This window comes from Leptosomus discolor, chromosome 5 (assembly GCF_034619465.1).
Source record: "Leptosomus discolor isolate bLepDis1 chromosome 5, bLepDis1.hap2, whole genome shotgun sequence".
Classification (NCBI taxonomy): Eukaryota; Metazoa; Chordata; class Aves; order Leptosomiformes; family Leptosomidae; genus Leptosomus; species Leptosomus discolor.
In genome coordinates, this window is record NC_141395.1 from 17,878,748 (window position 1) to 17,904,257 (window position 25,510).

At 58.5% G+C, this 25,510-nt stretch overlaps 2 protein-coding genes across 2 annotated transcripts; one reads left to right on the forward strand and one right to left on the reverse strand.

Moving 5' to 3' along the window:
* Positions 1–130: 130 nt before the first annotated feature.
* On the reverse strand, positions 131–7,239 carry RNF25 (ring finger protein 25). Its single transcript, XM_086465880.1, has 10 exons — positions 7,202–7,239; positions 7,024–7,098; positions 6,834–6,936; positions 6,655–6,722; positions 5,889–5,958; positions 5,703–5,774; positions 4,920–5,060; positions 4,035–4,124; positions 3,344–3,478; positions 131–3,226 (listed from the first exon to the last, which is right to left on the reverse strand). Exons 1-10 carry the CDS (start codon positions 7,237–7,239, stop codon positions 2,501–2,503), a joined length of 1,518 nt encoding a protein of 505 aa, XP_086322006.1. The 3' UTR covers positions 131–2,500.
* Positions 7,240–7,749: 510 nt separating this feature from the next.
* Positions 7,750–19,781, forward strand: STK36 (serine/threonine kinase 36). The gene is made up of 26 exons (XM_086465954.1): positions 7,750–7,833; positions 8,675–8,815; positions 9,559–9,636; positions 10,057–10,187; positions 10,413–10,662; positions 11,055–11,148; positions 11,413–11,582; positions 11,806–12,005; positions 12,085–12,211; positions 12,303–12,446; positions 12,716–12,895; positions 13,116–13,213; positions 13,571–13,676; positions 14,115–14,256; positions 14,547–14,674; positions 15,277–15,381; positions 15,623–15,721; positions 15,927–16,021; positions 16,345–16,408; positions 16,611–16,721; positions 16,870–16,944; positions 17,373–17,532; positions 17,949–18,096; positions 18,306–18,465; positions 18,724–19,470; positions 19,572–19,781. The coding sequence occupies exons 1-26, from the start codon at positions 7,750–7,752 to the stop codon at positions 19,779–19,781; spliced, it is 4,047 nt and encodes a 1,348-aa protein (XP_086322080.1).
* The last annotated feature ends 5,729 nt before the right edge of the window (positions 19,782–25,510 follow it).

Below are 25,510 nucleotides of genomic sequence, written 5' to 3' on the forward strand. Positions count from 1 at the left end.
TCCAGCCTCTTCCCTTAAAGCTGGGACTCAAAACTGGGCAGTAAGTGAATGGCAAAAGGCCTCACAGCAGTTTGGGAGGATGGGGGAGTGGTGAGGGGCCCAATGCCACCACACAAAAGCACAGGCAACATCTCTCTGCTTGCTTTTAATAGTGTTAATGCTACAGATGCCACGAGTGCCCCTCTGCCCGGCCCCAGTGCTTTTATCAGTTCAGCCTCACAACAGCCCTGTGAGGTGGTAGGTGGGTGACACAGGCAGACACCAAGCAAAAAGCCCCAGGGGAGGGTGCACGCTCTATTTCTTCCCTCCAACTCAGAGGTTTGTTTTGTTTAGCCCAAATTCATTTCCAGATGCTGTTGCAAAATGTCTGCTGCCAGAAAAAAACCCTCCCCTTTAACACATCTGGCATTTGATTGAAGTTATCCCAGTCCTCACTCTGATTTCCACGGCTGAATTCTCATGCTCCAACCACTGGGCACAACAGCTTTCCTGCCGAGAGTAAGCCTGGCTCACTGGAGGAAGCCAAAGAGCTTCAGCTGCTGTGAGGGACAGAGATCTTCGTGTGTCTCTCAGGACAGGATCAAACGACATTCTTGGAGCACAGCGATTTCACAAGTGAAGGCAGGGAGCAGCAGAACAAGCACCAATGTCAGGTAAAGATTACAGCTTTCCACCCGAGTGTGGACAGGCTGTTCACCCAGACACCAGCTGGAACAAGGACAGAGCGAGCACTGAAGAAAAATGAGGGCTCTCTTCAGGGAGCGAGCGCTCAGCCCTTGTCCCCAGCAGGGCACATCTGGCGCTCAGATCCCCAAGCCCAGGACAGGTAGTGTAGGCTCAGACCAAGGAGAAAAAACAAAACAAAACAAAGTATTTTTAGGGCATTAGGGTTGAAAATAGGCCAGTGTTGGAAACGTAAGCATACAAGGTTCTTGGGCCACAGGTTAAACCAACCGCTTCAGGACAAGGCCAGGCATGGAGAGAGCAAGGCAGCAGGTGAGGAGAACCCATTCAAGAGAGCTTTTGTGCACCCTTCATGTGCCAAAGGATCAGCCAGGCAGATGCAGTGCAAATGCCCTCCCAGCCAGCACGCAGCGCTTCGTTTCCCGGGGATTGCACCTGAAGCTCTGGCAAGTCCATCATGGCACAGCCATTTTTGCCCTCAGCAGGAAGAGGAAGACAATAACAACCCATGCGTGGCCAAAAGAGAAATGGGGGCACAAGGCACAAACAAGTGTGAAGGAATCAGTACTGTCTGGGTGAGCCAGACAGCTTACACCGAGCCAGGCAAAGCAGGGACCGGGAAGCCCTCCTGCCACCCAGGAGTGCCAGGGGAAGGTCTCTGCCCCGGGTGTAGGGAGCAGGGAGGGGAGCGAGCAATATCAGGGATCAACACCTTCGCTCCAAACAGCAAAGAACAGGAGCGAGAGGGCAGAGAAAACAAAAGGAGCAGGTTCTGGGGAAGACCCAACAAATTAATTTAATACCAGTGTCCCACTTCAGAGGCTTGGGATCACCTGTCACGGCTCTGGAGTGGGACGCTGTTTAAATCTGTGAAGCAGCAGCAGAAGGAACTGCACCAAGTTAGCTGAAACAGCAAATCCTCATTTCTTTGAAGAAAGAGCAGCTTGAAGATGAAAGGAGGGTAAGAACATCCAAAATATTGGGGCATGTCTTCAGGCTATTAAAAGCTCCAGGAGACAGCCTGGCCTTAGAGGAGGATCCTGACAGATACAGGTCGCAAAGCAGAGTGCTCTTCCCAGGTCTCCCCCATCAGCTTCTGCCTGCAGCTGAAGAGCAGCTGAAGGACAGGGCAGGAGGTCCAGCTAAACTGAGGCTTCCTGGGGGAGCAGCAGCCAACCCGAAGCCTCAGCCACCAGACAGCCCTGACCTGCCAATGTGTTGACTTAAGCTTAATTTAGCTTTCCTGCCTGGGACTGGGAAATGTCCTGTTGTACAAACAGCAGTCAGGGCTGCAGGAGAAGTGATGTTGTCTCTCGAGAGACAGGGACAGCAGCTGAGAAGGTGCTCTGAAAAGGAATGGGGGACACAGCAAGCTGAGCTCCAGGTTGCTGCCCTGGCACAGCCTCATCACTTGGCACCACCACAGCTCTGCTGGGGTGCTGGCTTCCAGGGAAGGTCCTGCCACAACTCTGGCTCTGCCATGGCACCATGCTGGGCTCAGTCCAATTGCTCTGTAGGTGTGCAGCTCATGTACAGGGATGATGGCTGCAGGTCCCCGGTCAAGGCTTCCTCTGTCCTCCAAGACCAAGGCTGATGTGATCTATGGGGAGTCAGCTTCTCTAACGCTGGTGACAGCCAGTCGCTCCCACCAGGGCGCTTCACTCCACACTGAAGACGCTGCCTGTCCCAAGCTGTGCCACCTGCCTCCTCCCTCCCAAGGGGTACGGTGTCTGCCTGCTACTGCTCCACCAAAGCCTTTGCTGTTCCCTCCAGAAATAGCCCTTCCCTCCCCCAGCCCAGCTCCTCACCACTCCTGCTAGGAGCCACTCTCCTTCTCAAGGAGATGGGCTTCTCGTTGTCCACTGGGCCTGAACACACCTCGCCCTCTTGGTGCTCTGGGGTAGGAACCACGCTCCTGGACTCTGGACCTTTCCCACCTCCCACAGTCCCAGGGCCTGTGGTGGCTCTGCCAGCTGGGAGCTGCTCTGTGGTCACTGCGGTTGAACACCAGGTTCTCCTTCTCCCTGCCCCGGGCCTCAGCCCCCTCCTCTGGGGTCCATCTCTCCACATCACGGTGCTCCTCTTTCAAGTCCACTGCCTCTGTTACTGGTGAGGGGTCATCAGGGCACAACTCCTTCCTTTCAGCCAAGGCAGCAGCCCTGCTTCTGCTGTGAGGTTTTGGAAACTCCTGGCTGTGCCTCCCACCAGGTCTCCGCTCTGGTCGCCGGCTGAAGCCCCTGGGCCCCCTGGAGCCATGGAGTGGATGACAGACTTCCTCTGCTGGTTCCTGCAAGCCACTGCACGACTGCCTGCCCTGGCCTCTGGGGCCTGGCCTCTCCCCTCTGTGCCTCTCCCTCTTGCTCTGTTGCTCTCTGGGCACAGCAGGCCTCTCGGGCCGCCCGGGTTCGGCCCTGGCCTCCGGTGCCCCGGCTGGCTCTGGAGCCGAGGCTTGGCTGGGCGGCTGGGGCGCGTCCACAGCGCTTGAACTCACCGGCAGCTCAGAGGCAGCAGCTGCTTGGCCTGGATCGACAGCAGCTGGAGGCTGAAAGACAAAAAGCCACCAGTGAAGACAAGGACAGGGGAGTCCCACAGCAGACGACAGCACTCGATCCTGCAGTCCAGGGTCCCCCTCGCCAGCTCTCTGCCCCCAGTGCCATACCGCCTGGAGGCTGATGAAGTAACGGTTCCTCTCTGCTTCAGGGTCAATGATGCCCCCTTTCTCTTGCTGTCTCTTGAAAATTAAGCGCAGTTCTTCCTGGTGCTGCAGCGTCTTGGCATCCGGCCTGTACGGCTCCTAAGCGGCAGAAAGCAAGGTGGGGTAAGGGGTCTCTCAACACCTACCATGGGTAGGCAGCTGGTAATGCCAGGAACTACTCCCCAAACCCTCCTTTGATCGCACAGCACCCAGGCAACCTGCTTCCCTTTGCCCTATTTGAGCAGGGCTACAGATACACATGAAATCCCTAGACAGAGGTAGAGCATGCCAGCGCAGACCTGTTGTCCCTGCAGTGACTGCCTCGGGATGTCCTGCTGTGGGGCAGGCTGCAGAGCAGCTACAATCAGGTCACTCTCCTGACCCTGATCACACCCCAGCGAGCACAGGGATGCACCCCATGGCAGAATCACCTCTCCCCCAGCATGTCTGCTCAAGACTCAGGGCTATACAACTAAACCTGCTCTCTGTGGACACATCCGAGTCAGAAGACACCCTGCTAGGTTTTGTGAACTGCCCTTTGGATGGGCCATCTAGGAGGACCTGGGAGCGTGCATCAATTCATCCCTTATAATGTCCTGGTTGAAGCTACCCAAGCCAGCGGGCACAGCTGGGCAGGGGAGCCCCCATCTCTTACCAGTGGGTGCTGTGGAGGTGGTGCTGCCTTCAGAGCGGAGAGGTCGTAGACCAGGGTCTCCCGGCAGACAGGGCACTGCACACCAACCTCCTGTGGGGAAGCAAGAGGTGACACCAAACTCTGGCTGCAACCCAGCTCAGGCATTGCCACATAACCCCAGCCTGGAAGTGGAACTCTTCTGCCAGGGCAGGGAAGCCCCGGGGGGTTCCAGCAGCATGAAAGCAGCCTGGTGTCTCAGTGACCACTACGGAGGTGTCTTCACCATGAGGCATGCTGGGATTTGTGCTCCAGCGGCTGACCACTGTACAAACCACTTCTGTCAGCACGTATGGCTTCAGTTCTCCTTAGTCTAGGACCTATTTTTCCCCACTCCAAGAGGAGCGTGCCATCTAGGCAACACCTCTTTCAAAGAGTTTTGCAGGAAGGAGCCTTTGACTTGTTTCATGCTCAGCTGTGCTGTTTGCTCTGCGGCTGACAACCGTTCAACACCTGCTCAGGCAGGTTTTATCACCCCAATACACAGGTGATCATGTTTATCCTGCTGCAACCCCCTGCCATTCAAGGACTCAGGAAGCAGCTCTCTTTTCTAACTCCTGTGGTTCCAGAAGTCCAAAAATGCAACTCCTCTGCCTACCCCCCCCGGCAGGCACTGACCCAGAGATCCCATAAACCAACTGCTAAAGTACTAAAAACTCACGGGGTGATTTTGGTTGGAAAGGGCCCCTGGAGATCACTTAGTCTAATCCCCGCTCTGACTCCCAGTGCGGGTAGGACTGACCGTGCTGTTGGGTCAGGCTAGCCCTTGCTCCATGTCCTGAAGCAGGTGACAGAGATGTCATGAAGGCCTGTGCAGGGGGCCAGGGGAGGGAGCCCAGGCCCTGGTACCTGTTTGGGGGATGGCGCCAGGTGCTGCTCTCTTTCCTGCTGCTGCATGAGGATATCCTCCTCCATGTGCTGGGCGTAGCGGGCCAGGCAGTGGGAATGGAAGTAGTGGTAGCACTGGGTCTTTGTGAAGGCTTCTCTCTCCTGTAGAGGAGAAAGGGCAGCTTTAAAGGGTTTCTGAGCACAGGGTTTGCTGGGCTTCATCTCCGCTTCCTCAGCTCTTACTGGGACACTGCTCCCTGTTCCGAGCGTGAGAAACACTTCTAACATCAAGATGCAAAGTTTTTGTGACTGGTTTCTCTGTGTGTGTTCCTGTGTAAGCAGCAATCTTCCCACCTGATGTGTTCTCCTTCCTAGGCAGGCGCCACCTCCCCTTGCAACCCAGACAAGGCAAGCTCCCCTCTCCCCACAGATCTCAGCACCTGCATGGGTGTGTTCCAGTCCCTCCTGACCACCTGGGTGCTGAACTCCAGGTGAGGTTTGACCAAGGCAGGGAAGCTAAGCTGCACCAGCAACTATCCCCAGACCCTACCCGCTGCTTTGGAGATGCTTCCGCATCACTCGTTGCCCCTGTGCCCTGTTTCTGTAGCTGGTTATCTTCAGGCTGATGGGTGTGTATTGCTTAGCAAGGCTCAGGCTCAGCAGGATCACCTACAGACCAGGGGGGCAGGGGGCTGCTGGGCACACCCTGGTCCCAGGCCAATATCCCAAGCTTTGAGCCCCAGGCTCCCTGTCCTCTTGCCTCCCTTCACAGCCAGCTTGTGGGGCCAGGAGACACGTGCCTACCTGGAATCCGTAGAGGCAGATCACACACTGGCCGTGAGGAATGTTGTTGTCAGTGAGAATCTCCTTCCCCTTCTGCGGAAGCATTAAAGCAAACGTCTTACCCGAGGGCTCAGGGCTGTGCCACCCCTCGGGCAGTGGGGGACCAGAGTCTGTGGCTGGTCACCCCCAATCTCCCCCAACTTTCACCTCAATCAGTTCGTAGAGCACCTCTGTCCCCAGCCTGGCTTCAGCAACACTTCTGAGGGTCTGGGAAATCCTACAGCAAAGCAGCAGAAATGCTTAATACAAATTTAGCCACACCTTTGCACTGTCTCACATACCTGTCACCCTGCCACGATGACAGGAGGAAGAAACAGAGCTCTGGCCTTCAGGCTTTGCTTGCAGCATGGGATGGGCACATGTGCATGCACATATTCATGTGCTCTCCTGGCTCCCCACAAGCTGGTGCACAGGAAGCCTTTGTCCTTAAAGGACTTGCAAGAGCAGGTTTGCCGATTGCCTCGGCTCGAGCTCACCCAGCACTCTTTGGTTTCGGTGAATCTCAGGCTTGGTTTATCTGACAGCAGCCCCTGAGCAGGTCTGTGGGAGCCGCGTTACTCCTGTACTGCCGGCAGGTACCAGGGTCTCTCTGGACAAAGGACGGGAGCACAAAGGCAATAACGGGCTACCCAAGGGCTCGGTTCATTCCCACCTCTGTCAAAGCAGGACCAACAGCTTCAAAGGCCCAGAGGATTTACATCACATTTCAGGGGAACAACCATGGGCTGGCCCCTCAGTGTCAAACACAGCACCAGTGGCTCCCATGAGGCTTAAGATAAGGTGATTTAGAGACCTGTATCTGTTAACTGGACATGGGGAGCCACATGAGTTTGAGAGAAGGCTTTTCCACCAGTTCTGCTTCCTGGATCTCTGGAGGAAATGATCACACTTTCCCCACCCTCCCGGCACTCACTTTTGAATTTGCTCATCTGACAGCCCCCGCGGGTTCCTGATCGAGATTTCCGGAACTTTGTTGGGATACTAGGGGGAAAAAAAAAAAAAAAGGAAAAAGAGAAACACCCAAAGCACGACGAGGAAAGCACAGAGGCCCGGGGCGGGGACGAAAGGGGGCGCGGGGGACGGGCAGCCTACCTGGGGGGGCACGGAGAGCACCAGGGTGAAGCGGACATACTGGGAGTCCTGGTCCTGGGCCGTGGCGGGGTGCAGGGTGATACTGATCTCCCAGGGCTCCCACCTGCGGGGCAGGCCGAGGTGAGGGGCGGCGGCGCGGGCCCGGGGGTGAGGTGGGATGGGGTAGGGGGATGTGGGCCACGGTACGTACCTGCCGCGGCCCCGCGCCACCCGCAGCTCCTCCAGGTAGATGGACTCCAGCACCTCCACCTCCGGCGGCAGCGCCCTGCGGGGACCGGGCGGGGGTCAGGCGGTGGCGGCGCCGCCACCGGTCCCGCTGGGCGGGGGGTGCGGGGCGCCGGGACCGGGGGGAAGGTGTGGGGGGTTACCAGTCCGTCGCCTCCGTCTCCTCGCCGGCCGCCGCCATCTTCCCGCACGCCCCGGAACCGGAAGCGGAACCTCAGCGAGGGCGCACGCGCGCGGAGGGGGTTGCTAGGCGACGCCGCGGCGGCGGCGGCGGCGGGCCCGGGCGTGACCGGGCCGGGCTGCGGCGGGAGCGGAGCGAGGTTAATCCCACCCGGGGGCCTCGCTCAGGGTTTGCGTCTGGTCCTGCCGTGGGGGAGCGGAGGTGGAGCCGGCGGGCAGGGACAGGGCCCGCCGGGGGATGCCGGGGGACACCCGCCCCGGGGACCGGGCCCTGGGTGGAGCCCCGTGGGGGAGGGGCGAAGCTCCGTCCCTTGGGATTTGGGATCGCAGAGGGTGCAGCCCTGCCTTCCCAGCACTGGCACTGCCCGTCTCCACCGTAGCTGGGGTTGGGGGTCGGTGCGCCATGGCGGCTGGTGGCAGAAGGCGAGAGGAGGGGAGAGAGGGCGAAACGCTTCTCCTCACCGGCCGCGTTGCCTCGGCAGCTCGGTGCCCCCCTCCTCGAACGCCCGCGATGGAGAAGTACCATGTGCTGGAGATGATCGGTGAAGGCTCCTTCGGACGCGTGTACAAGGGGCGGCGGAAATACAGCGCCCAGGTGAGGAGAGGGGCGGCTGGGGAGAGGGCCGGGGGTCCCTTGCGTGGTGCTGGGGACTGATTTCTGGTGGCTGTTGGGTTCCAGTGCCCTGCCAGGCCTTTGGGACTCAGCACTCATGCATTTTTCTGCTGACGTTCCGGGATAGCTCCTGCTGGCACAAAGTCATTCAGGTTCAAGGGACCTCAGGAGGTCTCTGGTCCATCACCTGCTCAAAGCAGGGCCAGGGCTAAATTCAGATCCTGTGAAACCTCGCGGGCAAACACCCCACAACCAGTGCATTACTGTGCTTGGAGTGAATGTTTTTTCCTTATATCAAGTTGAAGTTCCCCTGTTTCAATCTTTGTGCCATCCTCCTGCATGCTTCAGCCCCCTCACCAACCTGGTGGCCTCTGCTATACCCATTCCAGACTATTTGTGTCTTTCTAGTCCAAAAACTAGCTGCAATATTGCCAATGTGGTCTAAAAAGTTCCAGATAAAGGGCAATAATCACTTCCCTCCAACTCCCGCCTGTTGATGCAGCCCAAGGGCAGGCTGCTGGCTTGTGTTAGGCTTGCTGTCTAGCAGCATCTCTAGGTCCTGTCCTGTGCTTCTGGCAGTCCTAGTTTTGTCTGCGCTCACTAATTAAATTTCTTTGCTTTAAACGCCAGTGTGCAAAGTACTGTGAGCACCTGTATTGATGTGCAAGGGCCTGGGAGGAGCCCCAGCTCCAAGGGATCCAGTGAACAAATGCCTTTGTTGCTGTTCTTAGCTGGAAAATGCTGAGTCCTGTTTGGGTTAAATGTGGCCTTTGCCATGGTGGGTAGGAGCCTGGCCTGATCCTAGCTTTGCCTGCTTTGAAAGGTGGTGGCCTTGAAGTTCATCCCCAAGGTGGGGCGGTCTGAGAAGGAGCTGAAGAACCTGCAGCAGGAAATTGAGATCATGAGAGGCCTCCATCACCCCAACATCATCCAAATGCTTGACAGCTTTGAGACCGACAAAGAGGTGAAGGGGACTACTCCTGGCAGTTGCTTTTGCTTGACTGGGTCAGGGGAACAAGGGCTGACCCCTGCTGTCATAGGGACCTCTTTGTCAGGAGATGTGGTGACAACCTCCCAGGGCCTGGTCAGTGTTTTTCAGAGCCCTCCAGTATGTGCTGTTTGGGGAGCCAGCATCTATCTGGGCTGTGTGGGGTCATATGCACTGGGTCATATGCAGAGGTGAAGGAGCTGGACTGGGGGGTGTGATGCAAGAGGAGTGGTTTGGGATCACAGGATGAGGGTGACTCTTCAGTCACCTCATCAGTCTCTTCGAAGACTGACTTAATTGATTTAAACTCATGGAGAGAGTATGACAAGAGAGGACTGAAGACTGTGCTACGGGACATGGGGACATGATATAAAGTAATTGGGCAGCACATTCAAAACATGCTCAAGGGAGTGATTCTACCCACTGGGCTTGGAAGTACCATTATAGGCTTGTCCTGTCCTTCCCTCTTCCCTGGTTTCTGCTGGCTGTCCGAGATACGGACAGCCACAAGGCCTCTGCTAAGTGCTAGGCCGTTGCTGCAAGTGCAGCCATGGGGGCTTTCTCCCATCCCAGGTCCCAGCCCAATCTTACGGGCTGTGCATGGTGACACCCCAGCATCTCCTTCAGATTTCCTACCCTGCTCTGTTTCCGGTCCCCAGGGCATGGTGGGGATGTGGCTGGGTGAGTGCCTGATCTCACCACGCTGCTCTTCCCTCCAGGTGGTGGTGGTGACTGACTACGCAGAGGGGGAGCTCTTCCAGACCCTAGAGGACGATGGGAGTTTGCCCGAGGACCAGGTGACTGTTGTGGTGGTGGCCACGCTGTGTTTGCTGCAGGATGGAAAAAAGAGGACTTGTCTGCCTGCTGGCAGTAGGTCCCTGCTGTGGGCCAGGAGGCGTCAGGAGGGTGAGGGTACCTCTGGGGCTTTACCTGTCAGAGCTTCTGAAGAGGATGGAGAGGAGGCCAAGTTGCACTAGGGGACATCAGGGTCCAACAGGGACCATGGTTTCCCCATTCCCTCTCCAAGGACCAGAGCAGCAGGCTGCTGCATTGGCTGTTGGCCTACTCCAAGGAATTGCTGGCCCATGGCTGGGGCCTGTTCCTGTCCCAGGCAGGGCAAGGGCAGGAGTGGGGATACGGGAGGAGCCAGGCCACAAGGGACCATATGGTTGTGCCAGCAGGTGGCACCATGGGTGAGGCTCCCATGTCTCTCGCAGGTCCAGGCCATAGCTGCCCAGCTGGTCTCTGCTCTCTATTACCTGCACTCCCACCGCATCCTGCACCGCGACATGAAACCCCAGAACATCCTGCTGGGCAAAGATGGTGTCGTCAAGCTCTGTGACTTTGGGTGGGTACTGGGGGCCAGCTTGAGGGGGACACTTGGCTTCGGGGCAGTCAAGGGGTGTCCTGGGTGCTGTAGAGGAGGAGGGGGAGTGTGGAAGGGGACCCGGATTAGCGGTTGAGCAAGGATGGGGGATTTTGGACTTCAGAGGGGGAGAGATGTTGGTAAACTCATGGGGATCTCTCTGGGATGTTTCAGCCTGAACTGGCAATCTGTGCTCTCTCTGAGCAGGTTTGCCCGTGCCATGAGCATCCACACCATGGTGCTGACCTCCATCAAGGGTACCCCACTGTACATGTCCCCTGAGCTGGTGGAGGAGCGGCCGTACGACCATACGGCAGACCTGTGGTCTGTGGGCTGCATCCTGTACGAGCTGTTTGTGGGCACTCCTCCCTTCTACACCAGCAGCATTTTCCAGCTCGTTAGCCTTATTGTCATCGACCCCGTGAAATGGCCTGCAGCCATAAGCCCAGTCTTCAAGGTAAGAGCGAAGGCCCTGTCTATGGGGTGAGATCCATTAATGTGGTAGCAGTTTTGGCCTTGCCTGCTGCTGTGGTGGGTACTCTTAGTTTTTTTGTCCCCTAACAGGGATTTCAGAACATAGAGGAGGGATGAGAGCTGAGCCTGCTGGGAGGGGGACCCTTATCACTACTGTCCATAAGCTAGGAAATGGGGGCTGACAGGAGAGGAGTGATTTACTGGGCTGGGAAGGGAAGTGTCTTCCTGTCTGCCCTAGCGCCACTCCTTTGCCAGAGCCAGGCAGGGAACGCAGGCCTCCTGGGTGCCCTCGCTGGGGGAGACTGGTGGGTACACTGTGCTCACTGGTTGGTGACAAGCATGTGTCGGTGACCCTGGTGCTGTGTTACCCTGTAGAGCTTCCTGCAGGGACTACTAATGAAGGACCCCCGCCAGCGCCTGTCATGGCCGGAGCTGCTCTCTCACCCCTTCATCGCTGGGCGGGTTACTGGTGAGTACCAGCTCTTTTTCCAGTGCTGGCCAGGTCTGTTTCCTCCTCCTACTGCCTGGAGGCTGTGAGGACTATCCTGCCCTGCTATTTTGACTAACCTGGTCTTTGCCTCCCTCCTCTTAGCTTTTCCCAAGCACTGACCCCTGGCTCCTGCCCCTGGGCTTGCTCTGGGTCTCCTGGGACTCCCCTGGGATCCCAGAGCTGATCACTCTCCCTGTGTCCCCAGGGAGAGCTGCTCATGAAGTTCTCCCCTTGCCTCCCCAGTGATTGATGACACAGAAGAGCACGGGATCTCAAACCCCTTCACCACCAAGCTGCCCCCAGAGCTGCAGGCCCTGAAGGAGCAGCAAGCCCATTCCATGGCCCCCAGGAGCGGCCAGTCCAAGATCTTGAGAAAGGCTTGTCAGAAGATGGTTGAGGAGGCACAGAAAAAGGTGGAGGAAAGAGTGGGATTCCTCTGGCTGTGTCCCACAGTTGGGACAAAGGAGGGGCACTGAAGTGGGACCGGGGGCGGAAAGACAGGAGGTACATGAGTCAGACTGGGGTGTCAGCCACATACAAGGCAGGGGGTGGGGTCCTCAAGGTGGTGGGGTCTAGGGGACTCATTTGGCTGTCCGAATAACTCTGCCCTGACCAAACTTCTCTGCTATCACCCAGGGGCAACTGAAGGCAGGTGATGCATCTGTGAAAAACTCTGGCAAAGGATGCCCAGGGCGTAGACCCAGAGCAGCTCCGGGAAAGGCAGCCCTTGGGGAGGGGGAGCCACCAGCTACCTCCAACAAGAAGAATCCCGGTGTCCTGCAAAGAAAGAGCAGCATGGCAGAGTGGGAGCTGGAGGAGCCTCCTCCCAACCCACGGTGAGGGAGGGCCGAGGCTGGGACAGGAGGAAGAGGGGAAGGCAGGGTCATTCACTGACTGCTCTGTTTCCTTGGCCAGGGAGCACAGCATCACTCGAGACTACGAGCGGGAGTTTCCTGCAGCAGGTGCCCCTCCCCAGCCTGGTCCTGGCAGGGCAGATCCCCAGGGCAGGCGCAGCATTGAGACAGTGGACCTGGAGAGTGAGGTAAGATGGTGTCTTGTGATGAGGACAGCAGGGCCCAGTTCCCAGGGGCTGGTAGAGTCTGTGGCATGAGTCCTCTCTCCTCCATGGCTAGGAGCTGGAGAGCGATGAGGAGTGGCAGCACCTGATCGAGGCCACTGAGCCCTCAGCCATGCAGCTGAGCACACCACTGAGCCTCCTGAGGGACCCAGCCTTCCGGCACCGTGTCCAGGCCCGCCTGGCAGACTCTGCTCAGCAGGTGAGTGATGGCTGGCCCATGCAGCTAAAGCTGGGGACACGGATGCCTCCTTCTCCTCCAGGATTGGGCCGGGAGCGCTGTGAAAGTTGTCAGCCCAGCCATCAAGAAGATCCTCTGCTTCTCCAGGAGCTGGAGCTGTCTCGTGCACTTAGATTGCCATCTGCTCCCCTGCTGTCCCCTGCCTGAATGGGTTGAAGGGCTGCCCCATGGCTGATGGAGAGGCGAAAGCCGCTGCTGATCGTGAGCTCCTCTGGCTTCTTTGTCTCCAGGTGCTGGAAGGGATGCTGGAGGGAGCCTCTCGTCTCCGTCCCGTGCTCCGTGTTGTGGGCAATCTCCTGGCCACCCGGTGTGACTCTGAGCTGCTGGACCACTTCTGCCAAGAGCTGAATGTGCCTTTGTCCCTGCTGTGTCTAGCCAAGCAGATCCTGGAGAGCGGTAGCACCAAGCAGGTGGGTGTAGGACCCCAGAGGAATTTGGGCTCCTTCCAGCCCTGCGGAGTGCTGGTGCTGAGGAGGCCCTGGTGTCCTGCTGGAGCTGGCTCACAGGATCAGTGCCTCTTCCAAGCACCCTTGAGAAGGGGGAGGTCCTGGCAGGGAAGGATCCTGCTGCGGTGCTGTTGGGATAGCCAGCAGACAATCCCCACTTGCTGTCTGTTTCTGGATCCTGCAGCAGCCCTGGTGTATCGCAGTGCTGACGGACCTCCTCGTGGTGACCACAGTTTATTTCAGCAGCGAATGCAGCCTGGAGGAGAGCGGGCAAAAGGACAGGTAGGGACAACCCTCCACACTCTGGGGTCTCCTGTGGTCACTTCAGGGACCTGGCAGTAGGCGGGAGGGTGGTGTTCCTACTCTGTGGCTGGAGCTGTCTCTGTGGGGAAGCATTATGGACTAAGCACTTAGTGCCATACCGCTGTGCTCACAAAGGAGCATTTTCTGTGAGTGGGACTGATTAAGGGGAAGGCACAGCTGACTCTAGAGCCCCGTTGTGCTGCGTGGTGACAGCGGCTTTCAGTGCTAGTGCATGCTGCCTGCTCCATTAGCCAGGGCTATATGGGCCTGGCCAGATCCTGTCCTCACAGCTAGGGGCCATGTTTCTCTGTTCTCTGCCCCTGCTGCCTCCCCCAGCCTGCAAGCCTTCCGGGAGAGTGCTGGCTGCTTCCTAGCCCTGCTGCCAGAGCTGCTGGCTGAGCCAGCCGACAGCAAGAGGAGACTCTGCCTGCAAAGCCTCGTGGTGAGGGTGCCCCTGCCTCCCTTCTCCCCACCCTCTCCCCCCCCCAGGGACAGAAGCTGTGGGGCTGGGTGTATGTGTCAGGCTGTCAGGGGGAGTACAGGCTGAGGACCCTGCTCCCAGCTGTGGAGTCTGATGCATTCTTGTCAGGGCAGGCTGTCTCACCCACTGGGGTTTTTGGAGGGGATCACATGCAGAAAGGAGGTCTCTGAAGGGGCACTTTCCCTGGCTGTGCCTCCACATGTATCCCTCTAGGCAGCATGCAGCTGCACGTGGCTCCCATGCAATAACCTGTCTGGAGAGGACACTTGGAGATCCCTGAAGCTCCAGCATATGAGTCCTCCTCCCATCTCTGCTGTCCCCCCACAGCCTCCTTCCCCATCATCCTTCTTCCTCCTCCCACCCTCAGCCTGCAGTAGTGGCAACTCCTGTGTCTCCTAGTGCTTCACCCTGCTCTGTGAGAGCCTGGATGCGACATACCCCTCCGTCTCTGCCCTCTTCTATGCCAGCCTGCGAGAGGAGCATCAGCCCCTGCTGAACAGACTCCTTCAGGGATCCATCTCGGAGCAGCCTGCTCTGCGAGGTAGCAGTGGCAGCATCTCGCCGCCTCCTCCTGGGGTTTCCCCTCTCCTTCCTGCCCTTGGGCTCCCTCAGAGCACTGACTGCCATTGGAGTGCTGTCGGCCAGAGGAGGTGGCTGAAGCTTGTCTGCCCAAACCCCTGCTAACCAGGGCTCTCCTCTCCCTCAATCCCAAATCTCACCCTCCTTGTGTCACAAGCCTGACTTTTTCTCTCTTGGCCTCCAACCCCATCCTGCTGCCCCTCAGCATCCCTCACCCTTAGCACACGTATCCCGAGCTCTGTCCCTGTGCAGGTGCAGCAACGGAGGCCAAGTCAGCCCATGACCAGAACCCACGTGTGGCAGACCTCTTCATGGCTGCATTGGCTGCTGCCTGCAGCATCCCCCTGGAGAGGAACAGCTGTCGGGAAGCCAAGCAGCAGGTCAGGCCAGCTCTCTTTGCAGGATGAGGAGGTGTGGTCCCCATAGGAGCAGTAGCCCTTTCCAGGAGGATCTCTTTTTTTCAGCAGTAGAGTGGAGGGCTGGGGTCCCCTGGCTTTGGTGGCTGCAGGGCTGGCGTTTGCAGGCTGTTCCCCCCTGGCCAACAGCTGAGCTTTAGGAGTCTAAGGGCTCCTAAATCAATGAAGAAACTCACACTTGGGATCTGCACTGTGGGATGGGCTAAGTAAAGAACTAGGCAATGCGGAGAAAACGTGAAGAATTCTTATATGACAATGATAGGAACAGAAACTGAATGGACAATGAGTAAGAGGGAAAACAAAACTGCAGATTTTCATTTGATCCTTTGACTCAACTCTAAGTCAGCAAGGAGAGAAGCAGAGGAAGAATTTCACCTTGCTCATCTCAGCTCTGGGGCTGTGCATCAAAGCCATGCTGGGTCATGGCAGATGGGCATCCCTTTGTGAATGCAGGCAACATGTAGGAAGCAGATGCCTTCTTTTGTTAATTTATTGCTAGCATGAAACTCCTGAAGTCTGTGCAGTGCTTCAGGTGCCCAGGGTGCAAAACAGGCTGATGTCTGCAGGTCGCTCAGGAGGTAGCTGAAAAGCTTGTGGAGGGAGAGAGCAAGCAGCTTGGGAGACTGCTGGGGAGACTGGAGCACCCAAGCTGCTCCTTGAACGTGCTGAAGGTAATGGCCTTGTCCATTCATCTGGCTGTGCCCAGAGGTGCCTGGACCTTTGGTCTGGGTTTAGGAGCATGGGGAAGGGGGGACTGTGGGCTCAGCTCTCAATGACTCCCATCTCCCTGGTGTCAGTTGTTGAATAAATGAGCCCACGGTAGCCATGGGGTGTGACTGGACTGGGATGGGCTTGGTCACTGTGTCCCTGTCCCCAGGGGCTGGTATGCACCTGCCCCCTCTTGCTTCGCAGATCCTCTACGCTGGCTGCCATGCCAGCCTGAGCCTGTGCCAGCAGCTGGGAAGGAGCCAACAGCTGTGGGGTTCCCTCATGCAGCTCTCAAAGGGCAAGGTAGGACTGACCACAGCCCCCATGGTTGGGTAGGAGCGTGGGCAAGCAGGACATGTTCCTCTGAGCACTGCTCAGACCCAGCTGGGGAACATGTGGGGAGAAGAGTTTGGGGGAGCTTAGTCCGGAGAGTACAGTTCTCCTCCAGGGCTCAGAAACATCCCCTCCCAGCCTTGCTGTCCCCCTGTGACTCCTGCTCCCTTGGCAGGTCCCCATGGCAGAGGTGGCCCAGGGAGCAGCCTGTGAGGCCTCTCTGTACCTGCTGGCCCTGCTCACCCTGCAGCTCCAGGCCTCCCCTCCCAGGTAAGCACCCAGTTTTGCTCCCGGGTGGGAGATGAACATGCCCTGCCTTGAACAGCCCTCTGTCCTGCACCCTGCCCAGAGCTGGGCTCCTGCTCCCACTGATCCCTCCGATCTGGACACACCAGCAGAGTGCTGGGCAGCATGGGTGGATGCTGGAGTTGCGGTGAGTGTCCTCCAGTGTGGACAAGGAGGTGCTGTGAACCAGGGCTCACTCTTCCTGCAAGGTGGCTGCTTCCCAGCCCTGGGGGTATTTGGATGATGCTGCTCTGTGGGATGTGAAGCTGTGGGAACACAGTGCCTCTCCCCTGGTCCCTGTGTTGCAGGCTTGAGGAGGTGGTTACCCTGGCTGTGGATCTCATCACCCAGTCTCCTATTGTCTCCCTTGTGGTAAGTCTGCCCACCCTGCCGGAGCCACCCCTGAGAGCCCTGCATCGCCCTGCATCCCGTTTGGTTCTTACTGTTGCTCCCTCAGGGTGGGATGGGGGCAGGCACAGCCTGGCTGTCCCTGCCCTGGGCCGAGGGGTAAAGAGTCAGCACTGAGGGGCAGATGGGAAGGTCCCAAAGGTGCTGAGCTCTCCCTGTCCCACAGGGTGCTGCAGCATTCCTCCTGACACAGCTCAGTCAGCATGGGGTGGCCTTGGAGTTCGGGGGAGAAGAGATCCTATCGGTGGTGACAAACACGCTGACAGCACCTGCTGAGGTATGGGATGGGGACAGAGCAGCAGGGGAGCCGTGCTGTCACCCCACTGTGGAGGTGTGCAAAGACAGGCTCGGAAGGGTGCCGGTGTGGTGCTGCTGCCCTCAGACCCAGCACCTAGCTCCAGCTTGTGTCCCGCTCTCTCTTACAGCTGCAGCTCCCCCCGCCAATGGGTGCTGGTCTCTATGATGGGCTCTTTTTCCTTCTGCTGAAGCTCCTTGCCCAGGTACCAGTCTGCCCATCTCCCTTTGCCTGGTGCCTGCCAGAAGGTGTGGGGGCAAAAAGGCCTGAATGTGGCTCGGTGATGGAGGCTGTGGCAAACCAGGGAACCGGGCAGCTTTGACTGAGCTGTGCAACTCCATGAAAGTCACCTAATGGCTCTGGGTTGTCTGTGGAGCTCTGGAGAGTTGGTGGGAGAGTGGTGGGTGGGCAGGGAGGGATGATTCATGGGCACATTGGAGTGAGGGAGGGCAGAGATGCCCTGGGATTGGCACTGTCAGCAGCCGCCTGGCCCCCTTTCCTCTCCTGGGCCATGTCCATCCAGCCCTGACTTTCCCAGGACCGTGGGGCTGGCAGAGCCGTGGACCAGAACCCTGGAGAGCCATGGGGGGGGGACACCATGAAGTCTTCTAACATCTGCCTCCCCACCTTTAGGAGGATGTAGCAGTGGAGCAGGGCTTTGCAGCCTCAGAGCTGTGGAGCGTGGTGTGGCATTGTGTTGCTTCGGTGCTTCGTGTGGGCAGCGACAGGGTGGTGCCAGAGGGAGACCCCCCGGGGGCAGCAGAGCCAGACTGGAACCTCCTCTCCCCTCAAGGTAAGAGCCGTGGGATGGCAGGACATCTGCCCTGGACTCGGCTCCATGTCCTGCCCTTGGATTTGCCCATGTCTGTTGCTGTCAGTGTCTGGCCCTGAGGCCAGAGGTCCCAGCGGGGGCATTTTTTGAGGGTTGCTGTTGTCCTCTGGGGAGAGAGGGCTGGGCTGGGCTGGCCTGTGCCCAGTCGGCAGCAGCTCAGCTGGGCTGGTTGTGGAGGAACAAGAAAGGGTGTCTGTGCTGAAGGGAACGTTCGCCCTGGCAGGTGTGACCACCACGGGTAGAGATTGGTCTGGTTTTGGGCAGGGAAGCACAGAAGCAACCCTGGAGCAGCCTTGAAGCAGTACAGGCTGACAGAAGAGAGGAGACTTTTCAGCCTTCACTAGCTTTGCCCCTCTGCTGCGCTGTTTCCTCTGCAGGCACCCTGCTCTTCCTCAGCCTGGCCCTCTTCGTCTTCACTCGTGAGTCCCACCGATGCCTGCCTCAGCTCACCCAGTCCCACGGTGTCCTCGTGGTGACACTGAAGAGGCTGCTGTCCCCTGGCTTCCTGGCATGCCTGGCACAGACGTGAGTTGTGGGGAGGGCAGAAGCAGGCAGAGCTCAGCTGCTGAGCGGGGCTTGGACATGGGCACAGAGAAGTCTGACAAGTTCCTGAGCTGGCACTTGCAGGGCACAGCTCACCTGCAGAGCCTCTCCTTAGTGCCTGGTGTGGAGAACTCTCTGCCTCTTGCCTTGCTGTTTTTCTGTAATAAGCCCTCTCTTTCTAACAAATGCAGGCAAGCAGGAGAGGATGGGGACCCTGAGCTTGTCCCAGCTGTGGTGATCCAGGCCTGCCAGCTCCTCTGTTTCCCTTTTGCCCTGGATGTGGATGGAGATACCTTAGCATTGGTCACGGAGGCTGTGAGAGTTGCCCAGATCCCTGCCCAGCTGCTGCAGGTACCCGCTTGGCCCTGCATTTATCTCCCCCCCCATACTGTGGAGACACCTCCCCACGTTGCAGCCCCTGATGTGTGGCACCACTTCACACCATGCTGACAGTTTCTGCCCACACAGGGATGTCACTTGGGTGCCATGTGGCCCTCAGAGCAGCTTGGCCAGCAGCTGAGCTCTGCACTGCAGCCTTCAGCCGCTGCTTGACTTGACCCCCAGGTGAGGACAGCACACTCAGTGCCAAGCTCTCTCCTTTCTCCTTAGGTCTGCTCTCGCCATCTGCCTCTCTCATACACCGAGCTCCCCATGAGCCTCTTGTGCCACCTTGTTTTGTCTGATGAGCAGGTCATAGACCAAATGGTGAGGGAAGCTGCCGCCTCGGAGCACATCATTGCCTTCTTGACGTCTGCCTTGTTTTCAGGCAATGTCACACTCACAACTGACCTCCTGTCTCTCTTGACCCACGTGGCCCGGGTCTCTCCGGACCACCTGCCCTTTCTCCAAGGGATCCTGACAGGCTCGGATGTGGCCGACCAGCCACTGACCCGCCTGCTTGGCCACTGTCAACACCCGATACGGGCCAAAACTTGCAACCTGCTGGGCAACCTGCTCCGACACGGCCATGGCTTTCCCCAGGCGCTGCAGAGCCAGCCCGGCTTGCTGGAGAGCCTGCTGGGGTGCCTGGCGGACCGGGAGGAGAGCGTGCGCAAGGCAGCCAGCTTCGCGGTGGGCAACGCCGCCCACCACGAGTCCTTCCCGGCCGGCGCCCTGGGCAGGGCCGTGCCCCGGCTGACGCGGCTGTTGGGCGACGCGCAGGCCAGGACACGCTGCAACGCCGCCTCGGCCCTGGGCAACCTGGGCCGGCGCTGGGTGGAGCTGGGGGACCTGCTGATCGAGAGCAGGGCCCCCCACGTCCTGCTGGAGGTGGCCTGCCAGGACCCCCAGGAGAGCGTGCGGGAGGGGGCCCTCGTTGCACTGCGAGCCCTCAGCCAGCACCCCAGGATACAGCAGGTACTGCACGGGGACCCCAGCTCCTCTGTGGGACCTGGTGGTGCTGTGGGGACAAGGGGCTGGGCTGGCGGGTGACTCCGGTCCCTCTCTTCGCTCTGCAGGTCCTGCTCTCCCTCAGAGCCACCGAGAAGCTGGCCGAGCTGGCCAACTGGGACTCGCAGCCCGCGGCTGGTGGCAGCCGCCGGCCATCTTCTGCCCGGCACTGCGAGAAGCTCCTCCGCCTCCTCACACCTCTGCGCAGCACCGGCGGGAGCGGCGCTGGGAACGGCCCCCCAGATCCCGGCAAGCCTCCCGCCCCACCGCGGCGCTGAGGGCTGACGCCTGGCCTCGGCCTGACGCTGCCTTCAGCAGCGGGACGGGACAAACGCTTTCTTCATCCTCCTCGGGCTCCAGCCCCGACCTTCCGTGGAACCCGCTTTGTCCGCCCGAGGGGGACCCGGCTTTACCCGGGGGCCCTCCCCGTGGGAAGCCGTTCCCGGAAAAGTGCCTGTAGACCTCAAGAAACCACCTCTTCCTGAGCGGTCCTCTGCGCCGTGCCCGCCCACCGGGCCCCGGGCCGTCGCGCAGGGCGTCCCGGGCCTTTGCTCCCCCATCGCGGGGCAGCCCCACGGTGAGCACCGGCGCTCAGGCTGTCTCCCCGCCACGCCGCTAGGGGGCGCCGCGGGCACGCCGGGTGGTGTAGTCCGCCGGCGCGGCTGGCGCGGTGGCTGCCGGGAGGTGTAGTCACGTGGCGGCGCCGCCCCGGATCTCTATGGTAACGCGGGCGGTGCGGCGGCGGCGGCGGCGACGCGGGGAGCGGCGGGGTCTGGGGGCGCCGGGCGGGCGGTGAGTACGGGGCGGGCCTGAGTGTGCCTCCCCTCAAGGAGCGGGGCCCTTCCCCCTGTGGGGAGTGCGTGCCCTACCCAGGCGCCACCACCAGGGTCACCCCCCCCTCCCCCAGGGCGTGAGGCCCGTGGTCGCCCGCCCTGGTGCCTGCCCATCCCCGCCTCGTCGGGGCCCTCCGTGCCCCACCGCCGTGCTCCCAGCACCCACCCGGCGTGTTACCGGGCCCCGAGGAGGCACCTTGCCCAAGCCTGGGCCTCCCCGCGGGGGCTCGCCGCGGCCCTACCCTGTGTCCCCTTGGGGTGCGCCGGGCAGGGCCCCGGGGGCTGGGGAGGAGGCACAGGGATGCTCAGCGGCGGGACGTGCTGGGGTCAGTGTCCGGGCCAGCACTTCTGGGTCGGGACGGAGCGTCTCAGTAGCACTTTTGGCCTCAAAGACTTTCGCCTGAAGAGAGGAGAACCAGAGCATGTTCCCGAGGCGAGCACCCGGGAGGAAGCAGAGGTGGCTCCCCAGAGAGCCACGGCCCCAGCAAGCCTCTCTGATGGCACTTGGAGCAGCAGTGAGGATGGAGCTGGGCTTGACCAGTCCCGAGTGGGCCACTGGGACGGCACGGCTGCTAATCCTTCCACCAGAGTCTTGGCTGGGCTGCTCTGGTGTCGTAAAAGTGAGCCAATGGGTCTGAAAGGTGAATGGCAGAGCTGCGAGAAGAGTTGAGGCAAGCCCAGAGTGTCTCCTGAATGCCTCCAGGGTCCTGGCTGGGAATGAGGGGTGCAGGAGGGAGGGAAGCCCTGTAGTGCTGTGCCAGTCTGCTGTCTCTAGCCGGGCTGTGGATATCATGTGGGAGGCAGAGTTCAGCTCCACAGCAAAACACTCCCTGCATGACTCGTTGTGATGCGGCTTCTCTTTCTCATTGTTGTGTACTCCTCACTGAGTGGGCTTGTGACATCTAGTGGCTCCTAGTTTGGCGGAATTAATAGCACATTGTTCGTCTGACTACAGTTTTATCTAACAATTTTTCTTTTACTCTTAGCAGTTGTACCCAGTGGATAGTGGCATTTGTCTGTCCTTGCATTGCTCTCTTGCTGCTGTCCTTAAGTTTTGCATTAGGCAAACTTTGTTCGTGACAGATCGGCCCCTCACGCTCTTTGGTCACGCCTGGGGCCCTTCGCAGCATAGCAGGGATCGCATTGTGAGGAGGACGCTGATGGGGCCAAATGCCACTGTCCCCACGTAATGATGCCTGCGTGGAGATGTTGTGTCACCGATGCAGGTCAGGGGCTTTGGCTGCCATACTGGCCTGGCTGGGTGCCATTCCTTGGCATTTCCTGGGTTCCTCCCATGCAGCAAGTCTGGGAGTATTTGGTGGCTTCTTCCCAACTTGAATCTCTCTCTGCTCCACTCCCGGGTTCCGGGAGACCACTCTGTGGGGTGAGGTGGTTGCAGTACCTCCAGAGGAATCTTTCCCACCCCAGTCAAGACATGGAAGGGTCCTCATCACAGACTGAAGGACAGATCTGGGAGTTTTTATTCCAGTTCCAGATATGTTTCAGAAAAAAAGTATAAAAAAAAAGAGAACGGACAAAGAATTGATGTGTTTTGAATTAATTGGGTAGTTCTTGTCTCCTTGCTATGTGTTGATATTTTATATTTGTCACGCTCACCCCAAGTCTTCCACCTTTATTTTATTTCTCTGCCAAAGGCTGAGAGTGTGGCCGAGCTGCCTAAAACCAGACCGAGCTGTGCCGACTGCATGTCGGTTCCTGCACTTGTGGCCAAGCTCTCCCCAGGTGTCACTGCGTAATTCTCCTCTACTTTTTCTCCCATTGTGAAGCTCGGTTGAGAATGCTGTCCCTGCTGCGCTTTACTGCTCGGATCTGCAGGAAGAGGGTTTAGACCTCCTCGCTGAAAGGCTGTAAAACACCCCGAGCTTTAGCTGGTTGCTCTTAACCCAGACTTGTTTCCCTGCTCTAGTTTGTGCTGCGATATAACTGCTTCCGTAGCCCACACGATGAGAAAGTACGAATCGAGGACGGGAGCAAGGGTAGAGGCTTCCCAGCTTCGCTGCTGGGGAAACACGGAGCTGTGTGGCCTGCTGTCACTGTGTGGCCGTTCTCCTTTGGTGGCCTGGGGACTCTGTCAGGGTGGAAAAGCTAATATCCATGCTCTGGACCTTTCGCCCTTTGGCGTGGTCACAGCCAGGTCACCCTGCCCGGGGTGAGTGCTGAGCCAGCCCTTTATTTTAGGTGTCCCCAGGGCGCTCTCTCCACGGCAAAGCCATAGCCCTGGATTTTCTGCCGAACCATGCTGGAATCCCTCACCTCGTCTGACACTGCGCTCCGGTGCCCTGAGCGCCACCGCTGCACACTCGAACGCGTGAGCCTTCAGTCCCCAGCCCAGCCCGTGTGCGCACGGAGGGAGGCGTTTGCGGAGGCGCAGAGCGAGGCAGCAGCTGGATTCCATCCCTCCCGTGGCTTGGTCTGGTGCTCCACCACCCGTAGGGCCTGCCGCCCTCCCCGCCACCTTGGGAACGCAAGTGTGCACTGAAGCTGCTCTGCTTTTCTTGCAAGGCAGCGCTCTGCTTAGTTAAGCGATCGTTTTGGGCAGCCGTGCACTTCTCCTGCCTTCTCTGTTCAGTGTGGAGTGAGTCCAGCGCCGCAGCCATTGAACTGAAATGCCTAGCCCCAGCGCAAACCCTGGGCACAAATGTAATCCCGGGATGCAGGTGGAATTTGCTGATGCATCCCCACAGTGGGTGGTTTCTCACTGGTATCTTTTTTTTTTTTTTTGACCTCAGTGGCCAAGCAAAAAGCTGGTGTCTTGGTTAGAAGAGAAACTGGTTGTCATCCTGTGCCTCTGGTTTTGCACCCAAAACGTGGTTCTGCAAGATGATGCTGGAGCTGAGAGGGAGCAGCGACACTTAACTGCGTGGCAAAGCAGCATGTCAGGCTGCTGATCCCCGGGCTGCTGGCATTGCTGTGGTGGCCGAGCTACCTCTGAGCTGTCTTGTCCTCATGGACAACTTCTCACGGCCAGCAGGACCCTCTGCTCTTCAGCTTGAACTTGTGGGCAGCCTTGGGTGCTGCTTTGTCTCGGTGTGTCACTGCGCTCGAGGCTGCTTTTTTCCTGGAGCTGAGGTGAGGGTTGTTTCCGTGCTGTTGAAGCACAAGAGTTAGTACCTAGCTCCCAGGTGTAAGAGCAGCTTTAGGCACTCTCGGTCAGTTGGTTTCAGATCAATGCCCTTGATTTTGAAAGCTTTTTATTTTTTTTGAAGGGGTACAAAGCTTTATTTTGGAAAAAAGCTGTAAAAGCTGTTTATTTTGTGTCATTGTTAACACGCTTGTTCAAGCTTTAATCAGAAACCCCAGAACGTCAAGTGAGGCACTTGGTGTGAACTCAGGTCTCATTTAGAAAAAGATGTTATCTTTTCTAATCATAAAGAAGAGAAATTGCACCCTGCAATGGTATAGAAAACAAAGCAAATCACAGTTGTCTGCCTCCCCCTCCACCTTCTGACTTCGGGCTGCGTGAGGCTGACAGCACATTGTCAGGTCAGCTTGCAGCTCATACATTTGCAAGCTCTTGTTATTTTAAGCGTGTCACCACAGCTGCTTTTGAAATAACCTTCCCAGCCAAACTGACATGCTGGAGGGATGATGTGCATACCCAGGCTCTGATGGTCTTGTCTTTTCCTGTTAGAAACGGGTCCGTGAGGAGCTGCCGCGCTGCCGTTGGAGGAGCACACGCCGCAGGGAGGCTGGGGCTGGCGGAAGGGACTTCTGCTGACGCTTGGTGGGGTGCGCACGGGCTGGGGCGCGTGGTGGCCCCTGCGTGCCTGGGACGTGACGTTGGTGAAGGCTGCGGCAGCGCCCCAACTGACGTCCCGAAGCTTGCGAGCAGGCGGTGCGGTAATAAAAGGTGTTAGCGGAGTGATTGTAAGCGAGCGCAGCTGTACAGTCACTCCAACAGTGACAACTTTGGCCTCTATATTGTGTGTCAGTTAGTCCAAGCCAAAATCCATTAATTACTAGTAATGATGTTTGGATTTGACTTCCAGCCCAGCCAGTTCACCCTGGGCTTTTCCCAGCTCATGTTTCTACAATAAAATTTCCAAGTGTGGTTTTATTGCTGTTGTGAGCAGGAGAATGGAATCCTGCTCCTTTGCCATAGGGTTGGCTTGGCAGAGCTAGGGATTGCATCAAGCTGTGACCTTCCTTCACCCCAAAACTCTGACTGAGTTAAACAGAGTGGGGAAACTTCCCTGACTAGTAACCAGCAGGGATTTACCTTGGGGCGGGTGACGTGGTTCATGGCCGCTGCTGTCCTGTTGTGCCCACATCCTGGCATGTGAAGGTGCCTCTGTCTTCGACGGTTCTCCTGGATGTTCAGCAGCTGCTTTGCTGAGCTGTCCTTGCAGGGGGGACAGGAGCTGGTTTGCAGGCAGACGTCAGAGGTGGCTGTGTTGGCATGTAGCAGGTGGGACAGGAGTGCGAGCGGGTGGAAGGACAGGCAGCATAAGCCAGTGCTGCCAGCCTGGATGCATCCTGACCTGCCTTGTGCAGAAGCAGATTCTTCCTTTCATCCTTCCTGCCCCTAACTCTGAGCTCCGGTGTCTCCACAGGGAAACAGCGGTGGTTACTAGCCGTTGGCTGACACGGTCCTCGCCTGGAAGCTGAATGAAAGGCGCTGCTGCTTCCAGGGCATCCCTGCCTCGTGCTGGCCCAGCTGCTTCTGCGGCTCCATAGCAAAACCCCTCTGGAGAGGGCCAAGCTCAGCATGTTCTCCCTCTGCCACTGCGGGGCTGGGAACCAGCCCTGGCCGAGCAGGCGGTGGTGGCTAAGGCTGTGCCATGGCCAGACTCCACCCTGGCAGCTGTGGCTGCTGGTGGTGTCACCTGTACCCCCGTGCCTGTGCTGGCCACGTCTGTGCCACCATTGTCACTTACTCCAGAGCAGGGTTACACAGGGCTTCCGCTGGCATACTCACGCCTGTGTCTAAGCCGGCTGTAGGACTCATGTCCCTTGTTACAGCTTCATTAGGCCAAATCACTTTTATTTTTATAGCAGGATGACCCACTGATAGCTGTAAAGCCGGGTGGAGATGAGGCACAGGTGGCTTTCACTGCAGGCTGGTTTTGCAAGGTCATTCACAGCCGGGTGAGAGCACAGGCGGTGGCCAAGCTGGCAGCGTGCGGTGATGCTGCAATGACAGTCCCCTCTAG